The 12,072-nt window shown below is 37.3% G+C and overlaps 1 protein-coding gene across 4 annotated transcripts in view; it reads right to left on the bottom strand.

The window, feature by feature from the left end:
* The window catches only part of DTWD2 (DTW domain containing 2), a 90,580-nt gene that overhangs the window by 65,088 nt on the left and 13,420 nt on the right, over positions 1–12,072 (bottom strand). The window contains exon 1 of one of the 4 annotated variants that reach the window (XM_062604446.1): positions 4,227–5,255. The exons of the other annotated variants lie outside the window; for them this stretch is intronic. Within the exon in view, the coding sequence (XP_062460430.1) occupies positions 4,227–4,231 (5 nt within the window). The 5' untranslated portion in view covers positions 4,232–5,255. Of the gene's footprint in view, positions 1–4,226; positions 5,256–12,072 lie in introns of those variants that run through there. 4 annotated transcript variants of the gene reach the window in all.

Below are 12,072 nucleotides of genomic sequence, written 5' to 3'. Positions count from 1 at the left end.
AAGCAGTGTTGATGCAAGAGCAGGAATTGGTACTGATTAAAAATAAGCACTGAAAAAAGTATTTTAAAATATTTAGAATAAAAGGCTTATGGCCAAGAAATTACCTTAATGACAAAATGGAAATTTTTCTCTTAACCTCTTCTGTTAGACTGTTCCAGTAGCCTGCTGTCTGTCTTTCCTTTGCCCTTCTAGTGCTGGCATTTTCCTGTTGCTAATCCTGCAGAAATCTGGCACATTCTGCTTTACTAATGGACAGGCTTTAGCCTAAAATTAGGTATTCATTAATTTCGCTAGCTGGTGGGCTATTCTGGGGACCTTCACTGTGAATAAACTGAAACCAACCTCACTTCCAGGTCTGGTGGGCTGTTTTCCAGTGCACTACCACTGCCTTTTTTCCAAAATTTTCTCACATGTAACCAATTTAAACAGAAGTTTCTGTTAATAGTTTTGTTAACAACCTGAAAGCAGCAAATGCCCCCAGAGACTGTTTTCTGCCCATGCCCGAACTGTTAAGTAGAAGCTCATCCTCTTTTTGGTCATCAGACTTAGTCAAAACACAGTTCTGTACTAAATGTGATTCCTTAAATTCTCCCTGTTATTAAATGGCTGGTTTCACTAGCAAGTGAAGTTGATAAAGTTTTCCCCATTACTGTATTTTCTACTGACAAGAGATTAAGGCATGAAAATCTACTACACAAAGCCGTTCCAAAACAGTTAGCTGGTGACTGAAATCCAAAGAGCTGCATTGTTCACTAGCTTTTATAAGCAGACAGAAACAGTTTCTGGTGATTTCAAACCTCAGGGTGTTTAACTATAACAAAGCTGGCTAGACATAACTTACTTATTTTCAAGTCTCCCTTTTGCAAATGCGTTTTGTGTTTTCCACACTGGCTTGGATTTTTCGTGGGTAATTTTTTAAGCTTTGTTAAACAAAAAAAAAACAAAACAAAACAAAACAAAAAAAAAAAAACAACAAAAACAACACCGAGCCCAAACCAAAAAAGGAAATTATCCAGAAAGCAAGCATTTTCAAATGGTTACAGAATCAAACCTACCTATAATTTGATTTGTAAGGAGTAGAGCACAAACCATGGCAAATAAAATACTTTCCAATATAACTTAATTACTTACATATGTACATACATTACTTAACTTTAAGCACCCAATTAGGTACCTAATTATGTTGGACATGTACTTTTACAACCCCATCCTGGGGCCACAAAACTTATTTCTGTACTTCCACTTTGGGGTTACTGTGCCCCAACAAGAAAAATATTCCTACATGAATCTCGCATTACCACCCTACATCAGTTGGATAGGAAGCACTGCAGAACAACAGAAGTTCTGCTTTACCACCTTTGCTCTGAGAAAGGCTACATAGGCCCAAAAGGATTTTTCGTCTTTTTCTTTTGTTTTAAGATTCTGCTAGTCTTGCCCTACATACACATCTAATGTAATGGAAGAGTAGGAGCAGCACCAGAAAACTTACTTCATGATGAACATCATTTTCTCCCATTTCTAGAATGAAAGTAGCAATCCACTCTAGGCAGGAACAGTATTGTTCGGAATATTAAGGAAGTTGGGGGGGGGGGGGGGGTAGGGTTTGAAGGAGGATAATTTTTGCAGTATTTTTCACCTGTTTGCTATTTCACTAAGACTCAAAGCCATCCAGTGGGTTCTTACCTTTCAGCACTTCTAGTTTAAAAGCTCATGAAAAAATGTTCTATATGCAAAAGACAGCCATGCACAGACTGCTCATAGTTTTCTCTCCATTATTCGCATTTAAATTAATGCTGCTCAGATTCAGAATAACATTTAGTCTATTCTCCCAGCAGAAGTGGACAGTGGACTGTGCTGTACTGTGGTGTCAGGTTTAGTGTATTTACTAGTTTCTGGGCAAAGATACTCTGAAAGTGAATATGCAGCAGCCTGGAAAGTAGTGAGCTAATTCTGAAACTCTTTCCAAGCCTCTGTATGATTTGCCTGCAAATATAAGCACCTCATTTGTTTCAGGACTTTTACCCTGATACATGTCCAAAGGGTTTCCAAAAACAAAAACCATTTGGGGAATGCAAATGAGGGTAGTCTTTCACCCATATTTAGAGAACTAAAGGCAGGTAATTTGAGGATTTAAACACAGAGTAAGCAAAGAACAAGCATGTCACAATTTTATGCTCAGCATTTGTAGAGGTTTCTAGGGAAGGGTATAAAGATGTTAAGTGTGCCAAGCAGATGTTCTGGAAACAATGCTTGGAATATTAAAAAGGAAGCTGATGTTTTTAAACTACTGGCACTTGTGGCAACATTTTTATGTTACAATACATATTGCCAATGTCTGGCCCCAGACACTGTATATTCAAAGAAACATGCCTGCCCAAGGAGAAATGGCTGCTTCAAATAAATTAGATTCCTCTATTGTTTAGGTCAAAACACCCAGGGTTTCAAGGTCAAAACCCACCTAAGAAGTCTGGAGTAAAGCCACAAAGTTAGCATACGCTTGGTTTATACTGATGGTTTAATATAGGTTTTATACTAATGCAAGAACATTACACACATGCATTAAAACAATATTCGGGAGACTTACAAAGCTGTGTTGGAAGTTTAAAGGCATAAGCCCATATATTTTATAAAAATTAAGAACAAATTTTATTTTTGTTAGCTTTATGTTAGAGGACAAACACAAATTAAAAATGGTTTTAAGATTAAATTTTGCAGCCTCCACCTTGGGCACTACAGCTGCAGAAGGACCTTAAAAGAATGAGTGGATTAACACAGATAAACATAAAGTGATACACTTAGGAGGAAACAATCCTGACTCAAGAAAACCCCCCAGTCTGAGGTTAATGTGGCATGACATTCAGGAGTAAGACCTTATGATAAGCAGTTCTGTGAAAATGGCAGTTTAATGTCTGGCAGTTCTCAAAAATGCAGATCAGATATTAAGTGAACATTACTATGCCACTAAACAAACCTTTGGTTTGCACTTTGAGTGCAAAAAAGGTTGGAGAACCCAGGTCAAAAAATAAAACACAAGGAGTAATTCCTCATGTCAAGACCCACAGATCCCCCTGATGACTGTGTTGTGGATAAAAGAGCTTTACAGCTTTATATGGTTTCAAGGGAAAATGGGAAAACTTGTGAAATAAGAATCCATCAGACAGGGAATGGCCATTGCTGAAGGTACAAAGCTCTCCTGGGTTCAGCAGTAGCAGTCATTTTTCTCCTTCTTGGTAGCTGGTACAGTGCAGTGTTTTGACTTTCAGCTTGGGAACAGAGCTTATAACAAGGATGTTTTGGTTTGGCCAAGGACTTTGTGAGCCTCATGCTCTGCCAGGGAGGAGGGGAAGCCGGGAGGAAGCAGAGACAGGACACCTGACCCAAGCTAGCCAAAGAGGTATTCCATACCACAGCACGTCATGCCCAGGATGTAACTGGGAGTTACCCGGAAGGGCTGGGAGCCTGCAGGGTTGGAGGAGATATGGGTCAGTGCTTGGTTGGGCTGGGGGGGCGAGTTATCGGTTGGCTGGTGGTGAGGTGATGTATTCTCTTCGCTTGTTATTTCCTTTATCATTGTTATCATTGGTGGTAGCAGTAGTGATTTGTGTTATACCTTAGTTACTAAACTGTTCTTATCTCAACCCGTGGGAGTTGCATTCTTTTGATTCTCCTCTCTGTCCCTCCAGGAGTAGGGGGAGAGAAAGAAGGGGGGGAGTGAGTGAACGAGCCCTCTGCCTGGTTTTAAACCACGACAAAAGCCAAAGCCAGCATGTGAAGTCCCCTGAGCTAAAGGCAGAGAAATATCAGTGTATGCTTACCCTTTGCTGTGGAACTTTTGATATGCTCTAGTATGGCCATTTTTCTATTCTCAGTCATGCTGCACAATTTAAAATGAATGTGTATAATGCCAGTTGCAGTGCCTTGAGATTACCTAGCTGTAATTTTTTACTTTCTGTATTTTAGCTCTGAAATTTGTCTGTATGTACTTGTGCATTTCCCTGGGCAAAATCTTACAGCTCCTTTGGGGCAGTCTTCTGTCATTGACTGGCCTTACTGCCATACTAGACAGAATTTGCTGAGTATATTACATATTAGCTTTCCCTCACTTTATGGCTACACATAATGTGATCTGACGCCATTGCCACAACTTTCAAGGAAGATAAGAAGCCAGCCCTGTTAACTGAAAACCACTCTCTCTTGCACTTAACAGAAGTGAAATAATGGGTTACCTCATCCACTACAAACCCAGGGCCAGTGCAGCCATGAAGAGGATTTCGTATTCACTGTAATGCTGCTGATAAGCATAGATCCTGCAAGAAGAGCCAAACTGCCATGGTCACCAGCTGAACTGTACATTAAAGACAGGCTTAAAGTTCACTCTAGCTAAGTCTACTCAGAAGACTTGAGATTTCTGAAAACTTACCCATGCGCCGATCCTAATGAGTCAGATTTAAACTAGAACACCATCACTGCTGCCTTACATATACAAGCTCTGCTGATCTGTTTTGTTAACAAACTCACACAGTCTTTTAAACTACTGAGAGGAAAGCTGTGAGCTATAATACTGAAACAATAAATGAAGGAATTACTTGGAGTTCTCCCTCTTATTTTAAAATTGGAGGGGATGAGCCAATTCAACCCTTACCACTGCTTCAATTATTATAAGCTGGACTTATTTTCTCAGTAGCAGGTAGTTTGTTAGCCATGTTGCTGGGCAATTTTAAGGCACAACAAGATGGGTATGTAAGTAATTTGTCACCATTGTAGTGCTAGAAGTCCTTTAGTCTCATGCTTAGTTACACTGGAACACAGAAAAGAAACAAAATATTATCTTTGCCTTACTTCAGATTTAATTATGAAATTTATGGTCATAGTATTTTGTTGTTTTAACTCTCATGCTTGCATTACTGTACTTTGAAGATGTCTACTACTATCCTCAGAACCACTGAAATCAACTAGCCTACAGAAGACTGACTCCCACTAATAAATCCAGAAATAAAAACTTTCCAGGAAGAAAATGTGATAGAAGCTCGGCAGTTTATTTTTAGCCCCAGTTCTCTAATTACACGCCCACCAACTCTTTAATTTATCTTTAAAGTAAGTTTTGGAAAGCTATATTTCACGAAAAGTGCTACAACTCTCACGAAATGCAGAGGAACTCAAGGAGCCATCAGAACTAGTTTCTTTTAGGCTTATTTTGAACATTCTTCACTTGAACAAAATTTCCAAGACTTAGTCGAATCATGTTTCCAGGAAAAAATCAGGCATAGAAGATTATTCTGACTGCATTGTGTTCCAGCTTCCATTCTTTCTTCTAGTCTCTTCCAAAAGACTTTGGAACTCACTGGCCACAAGGCATAAAAATTTAAAATTAAATTCTTACAAACTTCATTAAGAGTCAATAGCCACATAAATTAAAAACAAGTATCAGAAACACATGTGGATAGGTATTAAGAACAATCAACAAAGCACTTCCTTTTCCATTCAGTAACCTGTATAGCACCAGCTTCCTGGTAAGAAAAAAGAAAAAAAAAAAAGTCATATTGCTGAGGTTTTACTTCCCACAAGAAGTTAAAAATAAATAAAACAGGTGTATGATTTTATGATTTTGGTTTGTTTTGTTGTTTTGTTTTTAATGGTGCAGTCACTGAATTTAATGGAATATATCTTTATTCCCAGAGTATAAAGATACATTTGAATGGAGAATTATCTAATACAAATCATAATGAAAATTATTAGAGCATTTTCAATTTCAAATATATAACTTAAAGGGTGATTAATTATATATGTATATTAATTAAAACCTAACTTCCAAAACTGATGATATCTACTGATTAGTGAACCTGCATTCCTGGACAAATCACACAAATACTCCTTCTCATCCCCAGCCCCTCAACCACTTTATCAGCCCTAGAGGCATTTAAAGAGCACAAGACTAATTATTCTGCTAACTTCCTCTGAAAAGGGGTACAGAGACAAGATATTCTGCCCAAAGAAAAGATCACACACAACAGGAAAATCTTATTTCTATGCTATTCATCAACATGCATGAACTACTTTGTAAACTGCCTTTAAAGAGGTACAGAAAGAGGTTCAGAAAGGAGAACAAGTAGACAGATCCATCTCCCTGCCTCTCAACAAGGCATGCACTACTACTGAGCAGCTAAGAGATCACAGCACTGTTTCCCAGCATTCAGATTCCCCTGGCACCAGCTCTCAGCAGTTCTGCTTCTGTGTGCTATGGTGAGAAGATATATCCCTTGCCCTTCATTCCATTTTCCACTCAACTCTCACTCTCAGCAATATGGCTTACAACCCTCCTGATCAACACCCCAATTATATTTTCCATCATCTGTAATCAAGACTTCTCCATCAATTTGAAAATTACTGCTCTCCTGCAAATGTGAAACAATCCTGTACCACTGCCCAGAGCAACAGACTTCAGAAAATCCAAATAAAGAATAAGGCTGTTAATTGATAAAAGGTATCAAGCAATATCAGCCAAGTTCAAAAAGAAACACATTTGCATCTGTTTCATTAATAGCTACATTGTACATCTTATTATCACGGGAACAAAAACAGCAGGAAAAAAAGTATCAATTTTCAAGAACTAGTAAAGAATGAAGGCACGCTTTTTGGTTCAGAAAATCCCAGAAAAAACAAAATATCACTTAAGAGTTACCCTGTATTTACGCTGATCCCAAGGCACCTATTGCTCATCACTGTTAGATCCCTACAATACAAACCTTGGGTCTGACCCATTTGTTCTGAGTACAGTTTACTGGCACAAATCACTACCTAAAAGAATACAGCTGTGAGGCCATGCACAAGAAGCTCTCAGGTCTTGCAGTCTTCCCCAGCACATTAAGCATGAGTGCATGGTTTACTGTTACTGAACAATAAAAACAAATGGTTGAGCCACACATCTCTAAAAAACCCGAGAAAATAAACTTCAGCAAAATAAGTGTTTGGAACAAGCACAGACTACATGTGGCCCTATTTTAACATTTACTTTCAGAATAACCCAAAACATTTCAGGAACTACGTCTTAAGCTCTTCCTGGAAAAAAGTAGCAAAATGTAACTCAAAAAGCATCAAATCTATCCTTAGTGCAAGTCTTAAAGAAGCTGTTATGCCAGTCCCGATTTTAAGCCCGGAGTTTTTTATTGTTGAGACCCAGCCGCTGGAAACGCGATTTTCATCACCAACTAATTTTTTTTACAGCACCAAAGAGCTAACAGCAATGATTTTCAGTCAAAGCTCAGCTGGTCTGGATTTCAACAACTGCAGCAAAACATTTGAAAAGCCTTATTTACAGAGATTACAAGATGTCATTCTTCCTAGATTTAAGACTAAAACTGGACAAAACATGATTCTCCGGCGGTAAGGGATGGAAGCAGTCATTTATTTCATGACAAGCTCAGAGATGTCACTGATGACAGCATTCTTGTCATTCTGAAAACTACATCAGCTCATGTGTTTCTCGAAAAATCAGGCAAATAAGAAAACCTACTTTTTTTTTTTCTCCAGAAAACATATCTCTGTAAAAATATCTAAAATTAGTAAAGAAAAAAAAAAAACACCTTTCTTTTCAAGTATTTGGGAGTTTATGTGTCATTCCAAACTTTCTTTCTATTCATTGCCATGTTTTTCACAGTGGTGTTGAACACTAAAATAGTACAAGAGATATTATTATTTATTGAAGATATAGCTGTATTTAGAGAAGTACCACTTAAGGATGAGGTGGCTTTTAACAGAGAAGTTTCTAATGCTACAGTAACAGGCTATTGCATTGGAAGAATTTTAATTTAATTTTGACATTTCCTTTAAACTTTGACTTTAAATAGATGGTAACAGGTTACCCAACAAAATTAGTAGATTAATTAGTACAGAATCTGTATGAATGCTATATGTTAAATGTATACATACTCAAGGAGTTTTCTTTCCTATATTGTCACATTGAAGGTATATAGACAAAAAATAATATATTTCAGAAACGTAGAGAAGGTCCATGCTGCCTTTATTACAGGCTCTGAGTTGTGCAGTGTTCTCATGTGACCGTTTTCCAAGGCAAATAACCATTTTGCCTTACCAATTACATAACAAATAAAAGACAAACAGGTAAGGAGATTTTTTTTTTGCCTGGAATATTCATGGAAGCTTTACAAGGCTAACCTGGACATATTAAAAACAACAAATACCTTTCAATGCTATAGAAAAGATACAAAGAAGAATAAAATATCCACACTGTATACTTTCCTAACTTCTTATATGGAAGCAGACCTTGGCAAGCAGCTTTCCTTGCAAATAAATTAACAAATCAATAGGAGAACACTCTTTCAACTGTTTACATTAAAGTTGGCTGTGGTTTCCACTGTAACTAATAGAAGTAAATAAAAAAAATACCATTTAGCTTATGCACCACTGCAGTCACTACAGAAAGGCCAGGAAAGCCAAAAACTAATGAGCCTGAAATTGTTGACATTTTCATGCATCTTGGCTCTACAGTCTGGCAAAGTAGCTGGCACTCTGACAAGCCTGATGCCAGACAGTTAGCAGAGCTTTAAATTTGTTGAAAAAGGTGAAGTAGTAATGGCATTTAAAAAGCAGGCCATCAAGACATTAAGATTAAGAAGTTAGAATGAAGTTTTACATTGCCAGCTTTATAATTCCCCACGTTTCAGAAGTTTTGAGGCTGTCACAAGAAAAGACTAACCAGAAAAAATCTTTAACAAAAAGGTATTGTGGAAAAACTCAGAATTTTCCAGGCAAAAGAAGACTCCCACCTCCCCTCACACCCTCAATATAAGAAAGAAAAATAAATTAAAAAAAAAAGAAATCCAATAATACGGACTCAATATCTTGATTTTTCATCCATTTGAATATATGCAGAAAACACTCCAGTTAAGAGCATGAAGTAAAACCAGAAGTATATTTTTTAAACAGCATATTAAAATTAATACTTTCTAACTTAATGAGGTCTGTGGACATTATTGGCAGAAGATATATTTTTTTCAATGCTACAAAAGTATGTATGTTTGAATGTTTGCTTCAAACTGAAAAGCTGTGTTTGTCCAAATGCTTGTTACTATCTTAGCCTTTGAAATAATAATTACAGAATGATAAACTGTGCCACTGGCTTCCTGTGATAGTGTTCAGTGCAGCTATGGTTTAATGTAAGTTGACATGCAGCTTGTTTAAAAGATGGTTAAGAAGTGCCTATATCTGAAAATGCTGCACCAAATAATTTCCATCATAAAAATAAAGCCTGTCAAAGATACTCTCTAAAAGTTTCAGTTTCTAGCCCTTCCTTAATTTATGTCTCTCCCTCAATTTTAACTGAAGAGACACAGAATCTGAACTTTGTGTAGGCAGTTATATGAACCCCAGCTATACAATCTGACCTATTCTCATTTCTAAAGGATTATACATGAAGTAGGAGAAAAGATGTGAGCAGTTACTTGACCAGAATTAGAGTTGTTGTTTATGTACCTTCAACAATATAACGTATTAGGAAGGTCTGTCCTAGCCTGGCCTCAAATGCTTCCATTATCTTATTTTCTTGACTAGAACGGAAAATAAAAAGCTGAAAACTATCTTAAAGCATGGACTGGAACAGGGCAGAGACCAACACATTCTAACAGTCTACAGAAGCAAAAACGATCATTAGAAGGTACCTGGCATGTTAGCAAGGGCCTTAAAGGCAAAATGGGAGCAGGGCTGCTCCTTGCAGGCACTGGGGGTCCCCACCAGGCAGCACCCAGCCACCCACCACCACTGCACCTGCTCCTCAGCCACTCCAATTTCAGCTAGCTTCGAAATAAAAAATTGCATTCAATGTTATGTTTTATTTAATATTGTGGAATGGCATTTTAGCAAGCTTTAATATGCTCACCACCAGTTAACCATTTTTTAGCAGTATTCCATCATCTGTTTAGGTTATCAACAAATTATGTAAGTCTTAACTGTGTATGTACACATTACTCACGAATCTTATTACATTTTTATATGTATTTGCAAGTCAAATCAGTCCAGTGCACTAGTAACCTCTCTATCCCCACACACAAGAAAATACATAACAGATAATTTAGGGTGCATTAGCACAGCCTTAGGGCACTTTGCTTCTGCCTCCTACTAAGCCTGTTTTCAGAACTTTAGGGTCCTTCCAAAGCAATAAAAGCCACCACACACAGAGCTCAGTCCTGATTCTCTGCTGGCACCAAGCTTTCAATATAATCCAGAACAGGACCAAAAATATATTACACATGGAACCTGGACTTCTGTACAGCAGATGACCTCTTCTGACCTGCAATGGTCCTCTCTTTAGCCTCAGGTCCCTTAGCCTTGCTAGCCCCTGCATACCTGCTCAAAGAGCCTCCCCGCAGAGGGCTCTCAGACACTGCAGCTAACTAGCCCTTCTCCCCCTCTCCTTCTCAGGCTGGTACCTTGGCTTGACAGAACACAGGCTCTTTTGCACCCCATGCAGATAAAAGTCCATAGTGAATTTTGTAGTGACTCAGTGGAAAAGCAGCTTGAGAAGCCTAGGGATAAAGACTCTGCTAGCTGGAGCTAGGAAAAGTAGATTTCAGCTGCATTCACTAGTTCAACTGAACCTGTGTAAATGCAGTCTCAAGTTAAATCTCAAGTTAAATTACCTATCTTCCTCCACTGTTGTTTTGTTGTTGATTTCTTGATTGAAAAGGATAACTACAACCTGTCATTAAGGGTAACCTTGCAAGAATCTTTGCAAGAATAAAGACTTATAACACTAACTTTCCATGTTAAACATTTATGATGTTTTTCAGTTGTGCTTTGACGTTAAAGTTACACCCACAGCATTCTCTTGTTCCAAAACCAGACCAAGTATCAACAAAGCTGACTTTTCTATCTACACAAAAGCAAACAGTTCTTTTAATATCTGAAATTTAGGTCTACCTATGCAACTTTACCTTATTTAATATAGTATTTTAAAGACAGAGCCTATTGGCATGTACAGTTTATTTGCTAACAGCAAAACAAGCCTGAATGCTACTTTGAAACAAGCAGATGAGAAAGGGGACTTAAATTAAAAGCTCAGTTCTGCATCAAATGAAGTCAGAACAAAATTCAGCCACTGATTTTTAACGAAAGCAAGCTCAGTACCCACACATCTCTCAGAAATTAAAAGGAGAGCTAGGTTTTTGTATCTCTCAATCAATGCAACAATGCCACACATCCTGTAATTTAGAGCTAAGAATTTAAACTTTCTTCCTTTCACAAATAAAAAAATAAATTAAAAAAAAAGAAAGAAAAAAAGGAATAAATATGCAATGAAATTAAGGTATTGCTATATTTTGGTAAAACAGATGAATACATAATACAAAGCCCATTCTAATCTATATTAAGCATTAACATGAAAATGGATGCTTTCTACCTGACAAAACTTCTGTTAAAAAAGTACATAGTCCTGTTAAAAGAAGAATCTACTATTCTCTGCTATTTATGTTCAGCTAATTGTAAGCAAAAAATACAGTTAACAGAGCTTCATATGCCGAATAACCAATGTTAGGAAAATGGCTGAATATTTAATAGACTTTTCAATTAAAGGAATTTAGTTTACTACTCACTTCCGCTCTAGATGGTAGAAGAATGGAGTTGTGTTTATGCATTCAGGGAACTTCAGTATAACTTCACATATAACACCATATGAAAAAAGGCTGTATGCAAGCAATCTTCTGTTCAGACTTCCTGACACCGCTTAGCTGAAGAGTACTGCAAGCGCTACACTACACTCTAGCGTCCCTTTTCTGAATAGCAGCCACTTCTGAGGAACACACTTTGATTTTGATCTAGCATCAATCTTACTAAAATAGGTCAACCAGTTTCATGGTTTAATACAAAGAAATAACGTATTTTTAAATAGTATACCTGTTATTAAACAGTTATTATTTTATTAAGGCGTGTTGATTTTTACTTCATACGAATATTTTATTTATTTAACCAGGCATCAAGTTCATGAAGTTATTCTAAAGCTTTTTGGGGATACTGTAAGATGATGCTGCTAAAGTATACAATCAATTAAGCACAAGTGCTTTT

The sequence above is a fragment of the Pezoporus occidentalis genome, unplaced genomic scaffold (genome assembly GCF_034315485.1).
Source record: "Pezoporus occidentalis ecotype Australia unplaced genomic scaffold, CSIRO_AGI_Poc_V1 ctg86, whole genome shotgun sequence".
NCBI classification, from domain to species: Eukaryota; Metazoa; Chordata; class Aves; order Psittaciformes; family Psittacidae; genus Pezoporus; species Pezoporus occidentalis.
This window is presented reverse-complemented; position numbering and strand designations above follow the sequence as displayed.